General features: G+C 39.8%; 1 protein-coding gene and 1 pseudogene across 4 annotated transcripts in view; both read left to right on the top strand.

Annotated features, from left to right (window-relative positions):
- STPG4 (sperm-tail PG-rich repeat containing 4) overlaps window positions 1-17813 on the top strand; it is a 52425-nt gene extending 34612 nt beyond the window's left edge. For 2 of the 4 annotated variants that reach the window (XM_077134157.1, XM_077134156.1), the window contains one exon: window positions 15169-15274. In XM_077134157.1, coding sequence (XP_076990272.1) covers window positions 15169-15173 — 5 coding nt within the window. In that variant the 3' untranslated portion in view covers window positions 15174-15274. Of the gene's footprint in view, window positions 1-15168; window positions 15275-17673 lie in introns of those variants that run through there. The other 2 variants (XM_077134155.1, XM_077134154.1) reach the window with 2 other exon arrangements.
- On the top strand, window positions 7511-12500 carry LOC143661655 (Y-box-binding protein 1 pseudogene; annotated as a pseudogene).
- Window positions 17814-19443: the final 1630 nt, after the last annotated feature.

Raw genomic sequence — 19443 nt, 5'->3', positions numbered from 1 at the left:
AAGCACTGGCCTGTTACTGCGAGGATATCTCATGGCTGGTTGATAAACCAGAAGGCTGGTTTATTAAATCATCAGTCATTGCAGCTGCGGCTGTTTACAGCTAGGATCAACTAAGAGTGTGCCTCCCACAAACAAGATAACCCAATCAGGTGATTTGATTCAATCCCTTAAAGACTTAAGGGAGAAGAGAACCTTTTCACTGCTTCTTCAGTCAATGAGCTTCTCTTATGGAGTTAGTAGAGACCCTACATTGGAGCTGCCAGCCTCACAGCCTGCCCTAAGGATTTGGGACTCTTGCATTCCCACGGTGCTTGAGACATTTTTATATTATATTTACAGATATCTCCTGTTGGTTCTGTTTCTCTAGAGAACCTTGATTAATACAATCACATAATTGTTTTTTCCACGGGAAAGACTGTTAAGGAAACTATTGATGTGAGCATTTTGGAGAGTCAGATGCCAGAGGATATGTTACTACCATAAGTAAAAAGCCCCTTTTTTCATCCACAGAAAATAAAATTGTATTAGAAACTTTTACCAGTCACCATTCCTTTTTCGGACTTTGGTAATTACCAAGCCCCACAAATCTCAAGACCAAAAGGTGCAGTTCACTCATAACCAAGATATTTTTAAAGACAAAAAAGCAAACTGCAATAAATCCAGCCATTCTCAGCCAAGAGAATTGAACAAAATAAATCTTGTCATTTAGAATTTCTTATTCCTCTCCTTCCCTTGCTGCCCCTCTTTACTGGATTTAATTGCTTTATAAAAGACCCAAATGAATCTCTCGATCTGCCAAAGAAATTGCATGAATTTTATTACCTTCTGAATGTATTTCAAAATGAGGGTATTAAGGAGATCATATTCTGCATGGCTTTTCTGAATGTATAGAGGTTATTGTTGACTTTATTTAACAGTCCCATTAGGGTAAGGAGGGAGGAATTCCAGGAAGATGGTGGAATTAGGAAGATTTTGTTTGTTTCTAATTTTTTCAATATCTTTTTGGCATGTTAGTTATAGAGATTCAGTGCTTTTCTTGTCAATTGGTAGTGAGAGCAGGATATACAGAGCTATAAAAAATGTTTATATCTTTTAGCCCATTGATTCCACTTTGAGAAAACTCTCCTTAACTTATAACCTTAAATACAGAAACACACATTTACAAAAATATATCATCAAGAGATGATTTATAATAACAAAATAACAGCAGCAACCATTTAATATCTAATAGAAGGGAAATGATTCTAAAAGATTAGTGCATATCCACTCCAAGGAATATTTTGCAGCCATTAAAACAATTATTGTGAAGACTATAAAATAGCACCAAAAACGTTTATGTTCTGGCGTGGAGTGAAAAAAAGCAGGATACAAAGCAGTATTTGTATTATGATTAAAATAATGTAAGAAAAATCATGTGTATAAAAAGAGAGGAAATGCACCAAAATGCTTTCAGTGGCTATACTGGGGTGCTTTGACTAAGAGTAATTGTTTACTTCCTTTCTCTCTTCTCTACTGATTTTATAATTTTCCAAAATATTATTTTTAAAAGACAGAAAGGAAGTGTTTGAGGAAAAGAGCCATCAAATTGGTTACCATAAAAGTATAGCAGAGGAAAATTAAGACATGTATGTCTTTACTGATTGGAAACAAATGATGTTAGAAATACTTTAAGATATATCTGTATTTCTTAAAATCTGACAGGACTATAAAGAATAAGAAAAGGATTGGATAAGCAGAATTATATGAACAGATATAAATGGTCATTATGTGACTTGCCTAGTCACATTTAATAGAGTTTGAAAAGGGATGTCAGAACTATGGCATCCTCTATGCATTAAAATTAGTGTTTTGAATGAAATTTAAGTTATTTTAACTGTTTTTGCATTTAAGAATTTTAGAAGAAAATAATTAACATAGAATGAATGAAGCCAAACGCAAATTGATTTCTTATTGAGTGTAATCTGAGAGTTAAGATGATTAAAGCAGGTCTGAGCCTCAATCTCCTGAAAGTTGATTTCACTTGAGGCTAACATTTTGGGGAAAATATAAACTTTCCAATATAACTCCAGATACATTCGGATTTTTAAGAAAATTTTTCCTGGCAATTTTTTTTCTTAAATCTATGTAACTTTTCCAATCATATTAACATCAGCAGAGTCATGTATCACTATCTAGCTGCGAAGGTGAAGCTTTTCCTGCTTGCTTTCCTTTTAACAATAACTTGACTAGGAAAAGAAGGAGAATGTATTAGGATTTTTTTTTCAATTGCAAGTGATAGAAACCACACCAAATTAGTTTAAGCAGAAAATAAAAGCATGAAAGTGGGACGGAATTCATTGGTACATATAATCTCTGTCATGTCTGGCCACTGATTTATCTACATTATTGAATTAGAAAAAGAAGAGCAAACCCAAAGGAAGCAGGAGGAAATAAAGTTTAGAGTGGAGATAAATGAGGTAGAGAATAGAAAAACAATAAAATCAACAAAAACAAAAGTTGGTTCTTTGGAAAGCTCAACAAAATAGACTTTTAGCTAGACAACCAAGAAAAAAAGAAAATTCATGTTTCTAAAATGAGGAATACTGTGGGAACATTTTTCCTGACCTTATAGAAAAATTAAAAGACTATAAGAGAATATTATGGACAATTGTATGTCAACAAATTAGATAATCTAGATGCACAAATTCCTAAAAACATACAAACTACCAAAAGCAATTCGAGAAGAAATACAAAATCTGACTAGGACTCTAACAGAGATTGCATCAGTAATCAAAAACGTCCAACAACAAAAAGTCCAGGAACAAATGGCTTTACTGGGGAATTCAATCACATGTTTAAAAAAGCATACTAATTCTTCTCAAACTGATTTATCTTGCCCCATCTTTGGACGTTCATTTTCCAACAGCAGGACATGGCCACAAGCTTCCCAGATCTGCACGCCGCGGGCTCCGCTCCCAGAGACTGAAAAAGCAGCAGGCTCCTCCGATTGGTTAGGCTAGGGTCACGTGCTTGCCCCTGAACCAATCGCTGTGACAAGGAGTAGTGGGCTCTCTCCTCAGCACTGGGTTATGTCTTTTTAATGGTGGTGGTGGTAATGGGTACGCCTGATCCAAACCTAGAAAAAGAGTTTAGTTATTAGAAGAATAGGGAAGGGATGCTGGGACACAAAACCACGGATACCCACTATCGGGACTGCAAAAAGGGTATGTTTGCTATCTAGGTGAGAGGAATCTTCTGGTGCCAGAGGCACTGAAGAGAGAAAGATGGCCTCCCAGAGTTCCTTCCCTCATCTGAAGCTGCTTCTCCTACCATTAGGAAAACATCTGGGAGATGCCAGAGACACAGGATGGTCTCTGCTGGCCTTCTCTCCAGGCCTCTGGGTTCCAACAACTTTCCCTGGGGTGATTTCTTTCTGTATCTCCAAAGGCCTTGCGCTGAGTTGCAAGTGCTGAGATGAGCTGCTTGGGCTGTGCTATGTTGAGCTCTCTCATTTAAGCACCAGCCAATTAAATTAAACATCATTCATTGCAGCAGGCACGCCTCTTAGCTGACTGCAGATGTAATGAGCAACAGATGAGGTTCACGTACCATTGGCTCATGTCCATAGCAATAGAACTAGGCACCTTTACCTGGCCAAGCTGACACCTGACCCTCACTACCACAACTAGATTGTAGGCACCCTGAAGTCATTGATCCTACATTAAATGGTTTTTAGCATCTCCCAGGATCCCTGTCATAAAGGACCCAGCAGGTGTCAGTGACTATTTGTGGATTTGACTTACTGTTTTAAGAAAATTTGGCACATTCAACCTAGCTTCAGTCCCCACCCTCTGAGACATAACATAGTTAAAAAAACTGAATGGAAAAGAACTACTATTAACTTGTCTAAAGATTAAGATGTCCCAGAGACCATTAATAATCTTCTCTTTGGTCTTTTCTACTAATTAATTCAACACAGGTCAGTTAGCGTTTTCTGTTTTAAATTTGTGATACAGCAAAGTTGTCTCAACAGAGCTAAAATGAATAGCATCCCCCTCTCTAGGGCTGCCCTCAAGGGCCCGCCTAGTTTGGCCTTCCCTGACCTTTTCTATCACTGCTTCCTATACAAACCCTTCCCACATCCCTTTTGCCCTCCAAACTCTTCCTCAGCATTTTTTTAAACTGAGGTAAAATCCATAAAACATAAAATTCACCATTTTAACTATTTTAAAGTGTATAAGTCAGGGATTTTCAGCACATTCCCAGTGTTGGTCAGCCATCACCACCATCTAATTCCAGAACATTTCATCATTGCAAAAAGAAACCCTGTACCTATTAAGCAGTCAGTACCCGCTGAACCTCTCCTCAGCCCCTGGCAACTACTAATGTGCCTTCTGTATCTTTGGATTTGCCTGTTCTGGACATTTCATATCAATGGAATCATACAATATATGGCTTTTGGTATCTGGTTTCTTTCAGAAAACAGTGTTTTCAAGGTTCCATGTTAGCGTATGGATCATCAGTACATCATTCCTATTTATGGTTGAAAACTATTCCATTGTCTAGGTATACCATACTTTGTTTATCCATTTGTCAGTTGATGGTCATTTGGGTTGTTTCAACTTTTTGAACATTTGTGTACAGGTTTGTGTGTGAACACCTGTTTTCACTTCTCTTGGGTATATTGTTAGGATTGGAATTACTTGCTTATGGTGTATAATCCTTTTAATATGTTGCTGGTTTTGGTTTCTAGTTGAGGATTTTTGTATGTTTACCCATTAGGGATATTGATATGTAGTTTTCTTCTGTTGTCTTTGTCTGGCTTTGGTATCAGGGTAATATGGACCTTATAGGGTGAATTAAGAAGTATTCCCTCCTATTCTGTTTTTTAGGCAGAGTTTGAGAAGAATTAGTATGCTTTTTTAAGCATTTGATTGAATTCCCCAGTAAAGCCATTTGTTCCTGGACTTTTTGTTGTTGGATGTTTTTGATTACTGATGCAATCTCTATTAGAGTCCTAGTCAGATTTTGTATTTCTTCTCGAATTGCTTTTGGTAGTTTGTATGTTTTTAGGAATTTGTGCATCTAGATTATCTAATTTGTTGACATATAATTGTCCATAATATTCTCTTATAGTCTTTTAATTTTTCTATAAGGTCAGGAAAAATGTTCCCACAGTATTCCTCATTTTAGAAACATGAATTTTCTTTTTTTCTTGGTTGTCTAGCTAAAAGTCTATTTTGTTGAGCTTTCCAAAGAACCAACTTTTGTTTTTTTTGATTTTATTGTTTTTCTATTCTCTACCTCATTTATCTCCACTCTAAACTTTATTTCCTCCTGCTTCCTTTGGGTTTGCTCTTCTTTTTCTAGTTCAATAATGTAGAAGGTTAAGTTATTGATTTGAGATCTTTCTTCTTTTCCAATGTAGGCACAACTATAAATTTCTTTCTGATTACTGCTTTCACTTCATCCCTTAAGTTTCTTTGTTTGTTTGTTATTTGTTTTGTTTTTTACATATATGGTCCGGGAATTGAACCTGGGTCTACCACATGGAAGGCAAGCACTCTTCCACTGACATCCCTTAAGTTTTGATGTGTTGTGTTTTCATTTTCATTTGCCTGACTACTTACTAATTTCACTGTGATTTTTTCTTTAACCCATTGGTTGTTTTAAAGTATGTTTTAAATTTCCACATATTTTGAATTTTCCAGTTTTCCTTCTTCTTTTGATTTCTGATTTCATTACATTGTGATCAGATGAGGTACTTTCTGTGGTTTCGGTCTTTTAAAATTTATTTACATTTGTTTTGTTGCCTAACATAGAATCTTTTTGTAAAGTATATATCCTCTGCTAAAATGTAAGCCCCACGAGAGCAAGATACATGCAACTATTGTAACAGTTAGGACCAAGTTCAGCTGCCAGAAACAGAGACCCAAAATAATAATATTATAAAGAAGCTAGGAATTCAAGTATTTCTCATATGATAAAATTCCTGCAGTAGACAGTACAGGTCTGACATGATAATTCTACAGCATCAGACTCCTTCTGTGTGCTGTTCTGCTAAGCATGGCTTCCATTTCCATGGCCCAAGAGTGCTGAGAAGGACAAACTGCCCTCTTCTTAAGGATGCTCCTTGGAATTTGCATATACCTCTTCTACCTCCATCCTGTTGGCTAGAACTTAGTCATGTGGCCACATCTTGCTGTAAGGGAAGGTGGGAAATTTAGTGTTTATTCTGGGTTGATGTGTGCTCACTATGAGTTCTAACACTAAGGAATGGGATATGGATATTGGGAGGCAATCACATACCACTGGATTCCCAGCTTCCAGCACACTACCTAGAACACTGTATACCAGTTGAATGAAGAAATGAGCTGAACACTTGGGACAATTTTATCTACTCCCATATGGTCTTTTAGAGGCCCCTGACATTTTGTTGCCCTGACCTTTCCCAAAGGGATACACACTTTAATTCCTGAGCAGTGTCGTATAGATTTACTAGTCCCATCCTCTCAGCCCTGGAGAAGGAGTGCGCTCAATGGGGGACATGCCAGGGTTTACCTAAGGCCTAAATGCTACAGAATTATCGCCCATGAGGGATTGGAACCAAATAAGTCAAGCTTCTTCATTGTTGAAAAGGACCCAGGAGCACTCTAGAAAAGACAGTGTATTCTGAATCTTTTGCAGTAAGTTGAAAGCTCTGGCCCTCTGGCAATATCCTGAAGCCCACTGAAGCCACACTTAGCTAGGACAGTCAGGTTACCCCATGACTCGGTTTGGAATTTTGAAGCCAAGCAGGTAGCTGCCTTCACTAATAACCACCCAGCTTCTTACATTTATTCTTTTGTGGTATTTTTGTTTGGTTCTGTCTGTCCGCTCTCTGGACTTTAAACTCTTCTGAGGTCAAAGATAAACAACTTATTCATTTATACAAGCCCTAGAGCTCCTATTGGTTAAAATTGCCCTCCAGTAGAGAGTCAACTAAATAGTATTATTTTTAAAGGAAGAAAAAGATACCACCTTGTCAGGGGGGTTAAGATGTAATCATGCTTCAAAGCAGAGGAGTGGATACTATAAAAGATTTCCTGTGATTTCCTCTGGCATCGGGTTCTGGAACTCAAGGAGGGTATCCAGGTGTCCCTGGCACCAAATGACAATTGTCTTTGAAGGGGTTAGCATCAGGAAACCCAGAGTTGCCAAAGTATGGTCTTGACATAAGGAAGATTTAAGAAACTTTCCCTTTGACTGTGTAAGAGGTGCTTAGTACTGCTTGGTGAACTCTGGTGCCTTCCATTCACACATACATCATATGTTATGTGAGACCAAAACTCTGGATCACGTTCAATGGTCTCCAGTAAAGGAGGGAGAATTCCCAACCTCAAGGAAAAATAGGACATGGTTCAAATGTCTTTCTTATTTTAAGCACCCTCCTGTTGAACTGGATCCATTTCTGGATCCACATTCATTCAGAGCCAGTTTGGACCGAGTCTCTTCCCTGTATTTTTGCTGTGCCCACTCAAGCCGTCCTTACATGGCGCGGAAGTGGGCACTGATGGAACTGCTTCCTGACCGTTGTAGGATCACTGCAGAATTGTTATTTTTCATTTGAAACAGTCATGACTTTGCCTGCCTCAGCATTCCTGTGGCTTCTGGAATATTAACTTGGGCTGGTATCCAATTCCCTCATGTTCCCTCTTAAAGATTTCTTCTGACACATGTAGGATAAAAAGCTTTCAGTAATTTCCTTCTGTTCTACGTCTTGGTCCATTTGATTCAGAAAGTCAAGCCCATGCACAGAGGCTTCTGGTTGGCACAGGTACATATTAGTACTCCATCAGGCCTGACAGGACTCCTGAGGAGCTCCTGATTTGGAAGCTTAGAAATAAAAGCCACATTAGGCTTGAGGGGAAAGGATGCAGCTTGCAGTGTTTCTTGGCCATGCTTGCAATGGTGGTTGTGTGCGTGGAATCCATGCGAACATGCAGCATCCCTTTCTGCCTTAGCTATTGATCTGGCCGGAGGGTACTGCATTATTATGGACGAACAAAGGGGAGGTTGCATGGACCGTTTCTCCCAAAATTTCACTAGTGTTTACTCCTTTGTTTTTATGGTGGCACAGATTTCTCCAATGTGAAGCAAGGTACACACACGCCATACAGATAGCTTCCTCCTGATAAGGATCTCAGTCACACATGTGCATGAGTTTGAAAACGTGACTGTTCTCATCCCTCTGCCATGAGTTTTAAAATTATGAGTCTTCATCTATCCCTTCATTATCAGGCTTATGCTTGGCTGTTAATAACAGACTCCGTTCATGGTGGAATAATTGAAAATGGCAGCCCTAATTACACGCCTGTGCCACCCGCCAGAGTAGGCAGGGGAAAGACTTGTTCTTAAACCCGCAGAAGGTCTGAGTCTGGGGTGTGTGTTCAGTCATATCCATTGGCTAATTTGTGACCCAGATTTACCTATTACAAGGATATACCAGGATATGTTTCTCTATTCTACGCTTACTGCTTGTTTTATCTTTTCTTTTTCTACTTCTTTTTCCTTGACCCAAATTCAATATTTTTTTATCTATACAATTAAATATTTTCATTTTTCGAGGCATTCATGTACATTATAGGAAAATTAGAAAATGCAGATAAGCAATTAGTTTTTTTTTTACTCAACATGCCAGCATACTCAGCATACTGTCTGATATCTCTTATCTGAGTACTGAGATATACTCAGATATCTCTTATCACCCAGAGATAATTCCATTCTAAGTTTTTACTATGCATTTTTTAAAAACTTGCATTTTTCACTAACAATATTTGGGAATAGTTTTTTATATGAAAATTCATCACACTGGACAGATGGATGGATAATGATTTGTTTAACCAGCTACATATCATTGGTCATTTTAGTTTGTTTCCAATTTTCAATTTTTCCAATTTTTTAGAAGCAAGATATAGTGAATGACTTTGTGGCTAACTATTTAAACATATTCTTAATTATTGAATTCCTAAAAGTGGAATTTCTGGGTAAAAGTATAAATATGTATTATTCTTAACTTTGTGTTATGAAAAATTTAAAACACACAACTAACATCACACTAAATGGTGAAAAACTGAAAGCTTTCCCTCTAAGATCAGGAATAAGACAAAGATGCCTACCATCACCACTGTTTTTCAAATTGTGCTAGAAGTTTTAGCCAGAGCAGTTAAGCAAGGAAAAGAAATAAAAGGCATCCAAATTGGAGAAGAAGAAGTAAAACTTTCCCCAATTGCAGATGACATGATCCTATATATTGAAAGTCCCCCAAAAATTCACAAAAAAAGATACTAGAACTAATAAAAGGATTCATTCAAGTAGCAAGGTACAAAGTCAACATGCAAAAATCAGTGGTAGGGGGTGCATGGGTAGTTCAGTGGTAGAATTCTCACCTGCTATGTGGGAGACCAAGGTTCAATTCCCAGCCCATGCATCCAAAAAAAAAAAAAAAAAAATCAAATGGTGCTACAACAATGGGACATTAACATGGAAAAAGAATGAAATGCGACCTACCGCACAGCATACAAAAAAAAAAAAATCCGTGATGTTCTATACACTAGTAATGAACAATCCGAAGAGGAAATTAAGGAAAATTTACAATAGCAATGAAAATAATAATATATCTAGGGATAAATTTAAGCAAGGATGTAAAGGACATATACATAGAAAACTACAATGTTGCTAAAGTAAATCAACGAAGACATAAATAAATGGAAGGACATTCTGTTTTCATGGATTGTAAGACTACATATTGTTAAGATGACAATTCTAACCAAAGTGATTCACAGATTCATACTAATCCCATTCAAAATTCTAACAGTCATTTTTGCAGAAATGGAAAAGCCAGTCATCAAATTCATATGGAAGGTTAATAATGGTCCCTGAATAGCCAAAACCACCTTGCAAAAGAAGAACAAAGTCGGAGGACTCACATTTTCTAATCTTAAAACTTATTACAAAGCAACATTAAATAAAGCACAGTACAATAATGTGGTACAGGCACAAGGACAAACAAATAGACCAATGGAATAGAATTGAAAATTCTGAAATACTCTCACATCTATAGTCAGTTGCTTTTGACAAGTGTATCAAATCCACTCAATGGGAAAAGAATAGTCTCGTCAACAAATGGTGCTGGGAAAACTGGATATTCATGCGCAAAAGAGTGAAGGTGTACCTCTCACTATATACAGAAATTAATTCAAAATAGATCAAAGACTTAAAAAAGAACTAAAACAATAAAACTCCTAGAAACAAACATAGGGAAACATCTTCAGGATCTTGTAGTAGGCAATGATTTCTTAGACTTTACACTAAAAACACAAGCAACAAAAGAAAAATAGAAAAATGGGATTTCATCAAAATTAAAAGCTTTTGTGCATCTATGGACTTTATCAAGAAAGTAAAGAGAGAAATTTGCAAATGGGAAAAAATATTTGGAAACCATATAGGTTATAAGAGTTTAATACCCAGAATATATAACAAACTCCTACAATCTACAAAAAGGCAACCCAACTAAAAAATGGGCAAAGGACTTGAATAGACATTTCTCCAAAGAAGACAGATATCCAGATGGCCATTAAGTACATGATAAGATGCTCAACATCATTAGCTGCTAGGGAAATGCAAATCAAAACCACAAAGAGATATCACTTCACACCCACTAGAAAGGCTATTATTTTAAAAATGGAAACTAACAAGTGTTGGGCAGGATGTGGTGAAATAGGACCCTTCCTGCTTTGTTGGTGGAAATGTCAAATGGTGCAGCCACTATGGAAAACAGTTGGGCAGTTCCTCAGAAAGTTGAGTATAGAATTACCATATGATTTAGCAATTCTACTTGAAATAAGGGACTTGAACAGATTTTTGGCAATGATGTTCATAGTGGAATTATTCACAACTGCCAAAAGGTGGAAGCAATCCAAGTGTCCATTAGCAGAGGAATGGATAAACAAAATGTGGTACACACATGCAATGGATAATTAAGCCATTAAAAGGAATGACATTCTGATACATGCTACAGTATGGATGAAACTTGAAGACATCAAGTTGAGTAAAATTAGCCAGACACAAAAGGACAAATATTGTAAAAATCTCAAGAAATATAATTAGAATCTCAAATTCACAGAGTCAGAAATTACAGGTTACCAGGAGCCTGGGTTGGGGGTAGGGAAGGGGACATTAATATTTAATCCATGCTGAGTTTCTGTCTGGGGGCAGGTGGAAAAGTTTTGGTGATGGATGGGGTGACGGTAGCACAACTTTGTGAAGGTGATTAACACCAAAGAATTGTATATTTGAAAGAGGTTAAAATGAGAAATTTTAGGTTGTATGTATGTTACCAAAACACACACACACACACACACACACACACACACACACACGAAACAACAGAACTACAACACAGAGTGAACCCTAATATAAACTATGGACTATAGTTAATAATATAATTACAGTATATTGTTTCATCAATTGTAACAAAGATACCATACTAATGCAGTGTTAATAGTACTGAAACTGTGTGTGTGTGTGTGTGTGTGTGTGGTGGTTCGAGATGGAAACTCTGCACTTTCTGTATTTCTGTAAACCTATACCTGCGCTAATAATTAAAAAAAAAAAAAGTGAAAACAACCACAGGAGCGAAGGGCCAACCTCAGAGTGCCCTGAGCGCCGCCTCCGCCCTGCCTAGTTATCCGCAGCCCCGTGGCCGCAGCCGGCCGGGCGCCAGCACCGCAACCCCGCGCGGCGAGGCCAGAGCCAGCCCCGCATCATGGGCAGCGGCCTCACGTCCCGTGGCACCTGCCAGGGGCAGGCGTAGGAGTAGGAGAGACCGTGGGGTTTGATGCTATTGGAGGAGAAAAGGCGGCGGAGGCAGCAAACGTCACAGGCCCTGGTGGAGTTCCAGGGCAAGGCAGTAAATGTGCAGCAGTCCTAACAGTTACAGATACTCTCCCGTCGTAGGGGTCCTCCACGCACTTACCAGCGAAACTACCAGAAGAGTGAGAGTGGGGAAAAGAAAGAGGAATCTAAGAAGGCTCCCGGAGGCCGGACCCACCTGGGCGAATTCCCACCTTACGGCTTGCGGAGACCCTGAGGGCATGGCCCACGGTATTCCCACCCTCCTGTGCACGGGAGCTGATGGAGGGTGCAGGCAACCCGGGTGCAGGAGGACAGGGTAGACCAGTGAGGCAAAATAGGTAGCGGGGTTATAGACCACGATTCCGTAGGGGCCTCTGGCCAAAACTGCCTAGAGAGGAAGGCAATGAAGATGATAAGGAAAATCAAGGAGTTGAGCCCCGAGGTCAGCAGCCATCTCAACGACCGTAACTTCAGTTAGCCACGCAGAGGCCCAGAAAACCACAAGATGGCAAAGAGACAAAAGCAGTCCACCTACCAGCTGAGAATTCCTCGGCTCCCGAGGCTGAGCAGGGCATGGTTGAGTAAAGGCTGCCCATCTCCACCGTCATCCGGTAGCGTGAAGATGAAATTCCAACAATAAGAAGTGAGCAAAGATTGGAGTTGAAAACCCTAAGTGCTTGCTTTTTGCCCTTTGACCAGATAACTAGAACTATCTGCATTATCTATGCAGCATGTTTTTTGCTATTGTTATTTATTTATAATTATTATTTTTTAATCTGGAGAGGTCTTGTTTTTCTCGATACACCTTTAAAGGTTTTAAAATTGTTTCGTATCTGGTCAAGTTGAGATTTTTAATTTGTAATAAAAGATTACAACTTGGTTTTTTCAAAAAAGTCAACACATTGCAAGCACCTATTATTAAAGGCCTTAAATTACCAAAAAAAAAAAAAAAAAAAAGCCCCCAAACCAATATAATCAGAATGCTATATTGAATTCCCATGCACCCTTTCAACTATTAGACCTAGTCAATTTTTTTCTATACTTCACTTACCTTATTTTCAAGCAGATGTGTCATTATTCTAGAAACACTCATTTCTGCTTTCTGTTCTGTCCCACCCCTGAGGTAGAGCACTAGCTATTTGAAAATGAGAGAGGAAAAAAGTGAATTACTAGGGGAAAAAAAAAGGTTAGCATCGTGTCACCATTTCACAGAGTGGTGGTTAGGCTGTTTCCATTTTCTCTACCACATCTGAGCTGCAGGCCTGGATACCTGCAGCAATCTTATAACCCGCCTCCTTTCTTCTTCTTCTCCCTCTGGATCACTATATACATTTTTAAGATGTTTCATATTTTGCCAGACAACACTCCAGAAAGGTAATTTAAATTTATACTTCTGCCAGTCTCATATTAAGTGTACCTGTGATGGGTGCTAAAGTTTTGGGTTTCTTTTCCTTCTTTCCTTCCTTCTTTCTTTTTTTCCTTCCTCCCTTCCTCCCTTATAATTAATTGTATACATTGGATGGATTATATGGTGCATGAATATATCTCAATAAAATTACATTTAAAAAAAAGAGAAAATTCCCTGACAACCCCGGAAAAAAAATTTATTAAAATTGTGGCTTGTTGCTCTGAGATGAAAGCTGTATAAAATGTTCTTACTCTTTCATATAAATGTAATATTTGTTATCTTTGTTCAAGAAAGCATTCACAGAAATTCACTGAATTTCCTCCCTTCCTCCTTCACCCCTTCCTCCTCCCTCCCTCCCTCCTTTCCTTCCTCTCTTTCCTTTTCTTTCACCTTTGTAATTTTCTAGATTAATAATAAATAAAACATTTTAAATTATAATTTATTTCTATTATTAATGAGATTATAGAGTACTCACCCCCAATTTTTTTGGCTGTTTGTATTTCCTCTTTGTGAATTGCCTTATATTAACTTTTCTGTTGGGACGTTTGTCATTTTCTAATTGTGTTAATTGTTTATGCTAATTTTGTGGCGTTGCACTTACATCAGTGAATTTCTGTGAATGCTTTCTTGAACAAAGATAACAAATATTACATTTATATGAAAGAGTAAGAACATTTTATACAGCTTTCATCTCAGAGCAACAAGCCACAATTTTAATAAATTTTTTTCCGGGGTTGTCAGGGAATTTTCTCTTTTTTTTAAATGTAATTTTATTGAGATATATTCATGCACCATATAATCCATCCAATGTATACAATTAATGGCTCACAATATCATCATATAATTGTGCATTCATCACCACAGTCAATTTTAGAACATTTTTATTACTCTGAAAAATAAAAAAGAACACCAAAACATCCCAAACCCCTTACCCTTACCCTTTTTTTTTTCTTTATTTTATTACTCATCTACCCATACACTGAATAAAGAGAGTATCAGTCACAGGGTTTTCACAATCACATGGTCACACAATAAAAGCTATATAGTTATACAATCATCAAAGATCAAGGCTACTGGATTACAGTTCAACAAATTTCAGGTATTTCCTTCTAGCTATTCTAATACACTAGAAACTAAAAAGAAATATCTATATAATGAATCAGAAGTCATAATCATTTGTTAGAACCTAATTTCCCAGTTACACCTCCTTCCTTTCATTTGATCTTTCAATCTTCAGGGTATCTGGGCAATGACTATTTTAACTGCTTCATCTGCAAAGGGGTGTTGACCTTTTGGGGTAGAGGAATGAAACTGGCTGATGTTCCTGGAGAGACTTACCTCTGTGTTTCAGAGCTTATCTTGCAGAGGAAAAATATGGAGGCCTTAAGTTTCTGAAAAAATAAACTAAGAAAAATTTTTACAGGGCCTTAGAGCCCAGGATATTCTCTAGGGTTCTCAGAAAAACTGTTGGTGGGGGCTTGACATACTGTGGCAATTTTCAGTATCTGGCTGAAGCAGCAAGACACTATTGGCAGTCAGTAGAATAGCTATGGAGTGAGACATACGTGAGGTGTGGGTGGGCTGGGGAGGGAGGCCTGTGGGTGTCAGGAAGCCTTGGCAGGGACAGGGGAGATGTCACAGGTCACTTTATCTCTTTCAGTCTTCACAGTTATCACATGAGGTAGGTAAAGCAGGTTTTATTCCCATTTCACAACGAGTCATTTCAAGTCACATCTTAAAAATGTCTTCTGAGCCCACATTCAGGGATCTTTCTACTGTATCACATTGATCCATGTGCATATTTGTGGAAGGCAAATAAAGCTTTAAATGATGCCAAACATTAGTAATAGTAAACACTCTGTTTTTGTTTTTGAATTTTTCTATAGCATGAGGGTCCAGGACCAGGTCATTATAACCTGAAAATACCCACAACAAATTCTGTTACTTCTTGTTTTCAATCCAGAGTACCTCGATTCTTGCCCACCTGTTCAGTAAGTATTCTAAAAGACAGACTCCCCCAGAGGTGTGATTGTGGTGGTTGGTTTTGCGGTTGTGAGTGTGTGGAGGAGGGGTTGGTGAGACTAGTGCAGGGATGGGGAGCTGGGGGGTTATACGTATATACGGTTTAATATATGCTTGTCAAAGCAGTAAAGAGTATAGAACTCTTTCATCTGGCATACCCTCAGCCAGCTGCATGCTCAGAGGCACACCCAAGGCCATGGCTGAATTGAGTCCAGCCAAAAATAGAGCCCGGTAACTAGTCATCAATGTTATGCCCTGGGTGCTTTGCAATGGCTGCCCCCCTCCACCTCGCACCAGATCTATTCTTTGTGTATGTGGTTTCTGGGGGCCCAAAAAAGCAAAAAGTCAGAGCTAAAGCATTTAATATTGAACCAAAGGTGATCATTAAGCCACAAGTAATCACTCTGCTCTGAGGACGCAGGACAGACAGAGAAGAGGCTCAAGTCCACAAAGGTACAATAAAGGCAGATGCTGGGTGCGTGCAGAGAACCTCAGAGACCTTGAGAATACCAGGAGAGGTTGTGAAAGCATAACATGGAGGTTAGGAATGTGGCTTTTTTTTTTAAACACCCAAAGACAGTTTTAATTCCCTAAACCTGCACCCCAGTCTGAAAGCCTCCAATTCTTTCTGGTATGTGGGGTCATTTGAGATGGTTGGAGAGGCAGAACTGCTTAGTAGTTCTGCTTATAATAAAATAGGCCCACGTGGGTGGAGTGGGATGGGATAGGAGAGGTGGAGGGGAGAAGCCCTGGCAGGGGGTAGGAGAGGGCCGCTGCTGGGCCTACAGGCCTACAGATCACCTCCTCAGTCCGGCCTGTGGTGTCCAAGGCCATCCCCTTCAGAATCTCTGCTCCACTGTGGTGTTAGGGTTTATTTGGAGGGGTGTTGGAGAGGTGAGTCCAGTAAAATTAAAAACAGACCATCAATGGAAGGCTGATGGGTCTCTTAAGCAGACCCTCACAATTGACAGTGTCACCAGAAACAGATTTTTGTAAGAGCACACAGGGATGATCATCCTTACGAGGTCTGACTCATGCTAACCAAACTCCTAGGAAACTGATAGAGAAGTCAGAGGGTTTAGTATTAATTTATGGGACTCCACTGATGGAGCTTGATGTCTGCAGACCCACTTGATGGGTCTGTTCTCTATGGAGTCTCTCTCTTATAGGAAAATCTTGATGGATGCTAAAGTCAATCAGAGGTCACTTGGTGACAGTGAAATCAGGGCTGGGGGACTGGGCAGGATGTTCTTGAGGTGACTAATCCCAGCTGGCAGTGTCCTGAGGGGTGGCCTTGGGGGGGCCCAGGTCCGCTCAACCTCCTGCTCTGTGGGCTTGTGTTCTGGGACCCCACACGCATGTTGGATCCTCATTAATAGCACCAATAAAGGCTTCAGTTTCCTTTGACATCCGGCCAGGACTTGATGAGATTTCCAGGCTACTCTTCAGCTTTTGGCAAGGGAAACATCCTGTCATTTAAGGCGCTGCAGGCAGCTGATGTCATCCACTCTGGGCTGATGCTTCTGTTCCACTCTCAGGATAATCCTATTTCCACTCTCACTGTGTCCTGAAGAGATAACAAACTAAAAAGAAGTTTGGAAATAACGAGTAGGTGCTAATAGCATATAATACTGGTGGTAGAAGCCTCCAGCCACCTGCCTCAGTCATTGCAGGAGGCATGGGGAGCATTTGAACCAGGACACACTGAGGCAGAGGTGGTAGGTTTAGGACCTGAACCCTGTGGGAGATGAAAACCCTTGCCTTTACCTACCACACTGGTGTCTCTCAAACAAACCTAAGACAAAAAAAAATCTCCTTGGGCTTCAATAATATGTGCGTGCGCTCCGGCACGGGAAACACTGTGGGAAGGGATTGAAGCCTTAGTTTGTGAAAATGACATTCATTGGCAATTTATCAGTGCTGAGGAGAAACTTTAAATTATTCGGAAAGTAGTTTTTCAAGAATTTCATCAAAATGAAAACATGACCTTTTAAAAAATGGGTTCAGAACCATTCTCTCCATCCGCTCACCACTAGGGGAGGGCACTGGCATCCCTGGGGACAGGTGCTGCCTGGCAGAGTAGCTTTGGGAGAAAGCGAGCCCTGGGTTGCAGGTGCTAGGTGGCAGCGGGCTTGTCCTGTCCTTCCTTCTCTCAGCACCTCCCCAGCCTTGCTGAGAGACCCTGACGGAGCAAGCCTTAGCTCCAAGGACACGTTCCAGGTCAAGGGTTGGCGGGGCTGGTGTGGCCCTGTGTCTCGCCACGGGGAATTCTCAGTCATGTCTAAGCAGCAGCCACGTGCCAGGCACAGGAGGCTCCAGGGTTCCGATGCCACCACCTCATTAGTCTCTGTTTTCTGTTCTGTTTTCAGAAAACCCCAGGCCCAGGAGCATACACATCTTCAAATCAATTCCCCAAGCAGCCTCGAAGCGTAGCTAAGATGGGCAGAGAACACAGCCTTTTCTTCAACAACACAATCGGCTTTTAAAATAAAGCGATCTTGGCACCTACCTACTTTGAGTTTTAGCAAGTTCTTATGTTTAAAAACCTTGATTTTTCCCTCTTGTTTTGGAGTCCACATGGGCCAGGAACTGAACCCCGGTCTCCCACATGGCAGGTGAGAATTCTACCACTGAACTTCCCGTGCATACCAGTTTTGCTTGTTTTTTTTTTTTTTTTACAGGGATTTGACCACAGAACATGATCTATTGCCGAGGGTGACCATCCAGCCCGTTTGTCTGGGATGGTCCCAGCAATGTTGTCAGTTCACTCTCAAGAGTGTCCTAGGTTGCATACCAAACTCTGAAATCTGCTCTGCAACTAATTGTTGTGATATGCTCTGAAATTTATTACTTTTTTTGTATATATGTTATTGTTCACAAAAAAGGGAGAAAAAGTCCATTTTGATGCCTCCAATATTCTGGAGCAGCTAGAAGGAAAAATCTGAGACAATTTAGATCTGTCCTGTGACTATTTGTTGAAGAGTACTTTGAACATTATTGTTTCTTTCTTCCTTTGCTTTGTATATATGTTATGTTATACAATAAAAAAAAAGTTAAAAAAAAAAGTGTCCTGGGTTGAACAATAAATTATATGCTCCCACTGCTTATCACCAAAGGGCGTGCTCCGAGGGACTGTGCCCTGTGCAGCCACGGGCTCTCTGCCAGTTGCAGAGATCATAAGATCTGACAGCCCTCAATGGGAATTTCTTTGGATGGGTGGCATTAAACTTAGTTCAAGCCAAGCAAGACAGGATCACAAATGGTTCTTCTCTCCTAAAGAAGCAACACTGATTCAACTCAATGAATATTTATGCTTTCAAGTCAAATATTTTGAGTATCTGCTCTGGGCAAGGTGCTGCGCTGGCTTAGGGAGTTCATGAAACAAAGATGAATAAGGTCTGGAACCAACCTAGGGAGGATTGTAGGAACAGACAAAACCAGAAAGGCAGATGGGGCAGTCCCTGGCTCAGGGGAACTTGAAAGTTGTGCCAAGAAACTGCTACTGGTCACCTTGGGTTTGAAGCTTATGCAAATAACCATTCAAATGGGAAACAGATTTTAGCCTCAGGAAGCTGCCAAATCACATGCTGGGTGCTCAGAGAAGCCATTCTGACAACGGAGGCTGTGGGTGTTCACAGGAAGGAGAAGGTCACATGCTGGAGGGCAGTGTGGTCAGCACCCAAGGGGTCAGGAAGCCGAGATAGGCAGAGAGGAGAGGAGAGAGGGCTCGGGGCAAGAGCCACTGCCTGTGCCAAAGCCCAGCAACTCCACATGCTGGAGGGGAATAGAGGAAACTTGTCCCAGCTAGAGTGGAGTGTGCTAGCAAGGTTCAGTCAGAAGGCTGGGACCACCACATACAGGGACCCTGTTTCCTGAGAAGTCATTCCTGCCTGAGGAGCTCCAGAGAGACTGACTTACAGCCAGTGTCCCAGTTAAGGTCAGAAACATCCCAGAGTCATTAACAAACACTTGCTACTTGGAAGTAATCTTTTTTTTTTTAAAAAGAGGAATATATATATATACAAATATATGATGAATTTAGTTATAGTTCTAAAAAAGGAAAAGAAATCTTTTGTTCAGATTTATAAGCCCTTATAAACTAGGTATTGGGGCAAGGAAGGGAATTTATTCATCTCACA

The sequence above is a fragment of the Tamandua tetradactyla genome, chromosome 17, assembly GCF_023851605.1.
Source record: "Tamandua tetradactyla isolate mTamTet1 chromosome 17, mTamTet1.pri, whole genome shotgun sequence".
Classification (NCBI taxonomy): Eukaryota; Metazoa; Chordata; class Mammalia; order Pilosa; family Myrmecophagidae; genus Tamandua; species Tamandua tetradactyla.
This window is presented reverse-complemented; position numbering and strand designations above follow the sequence as displayed.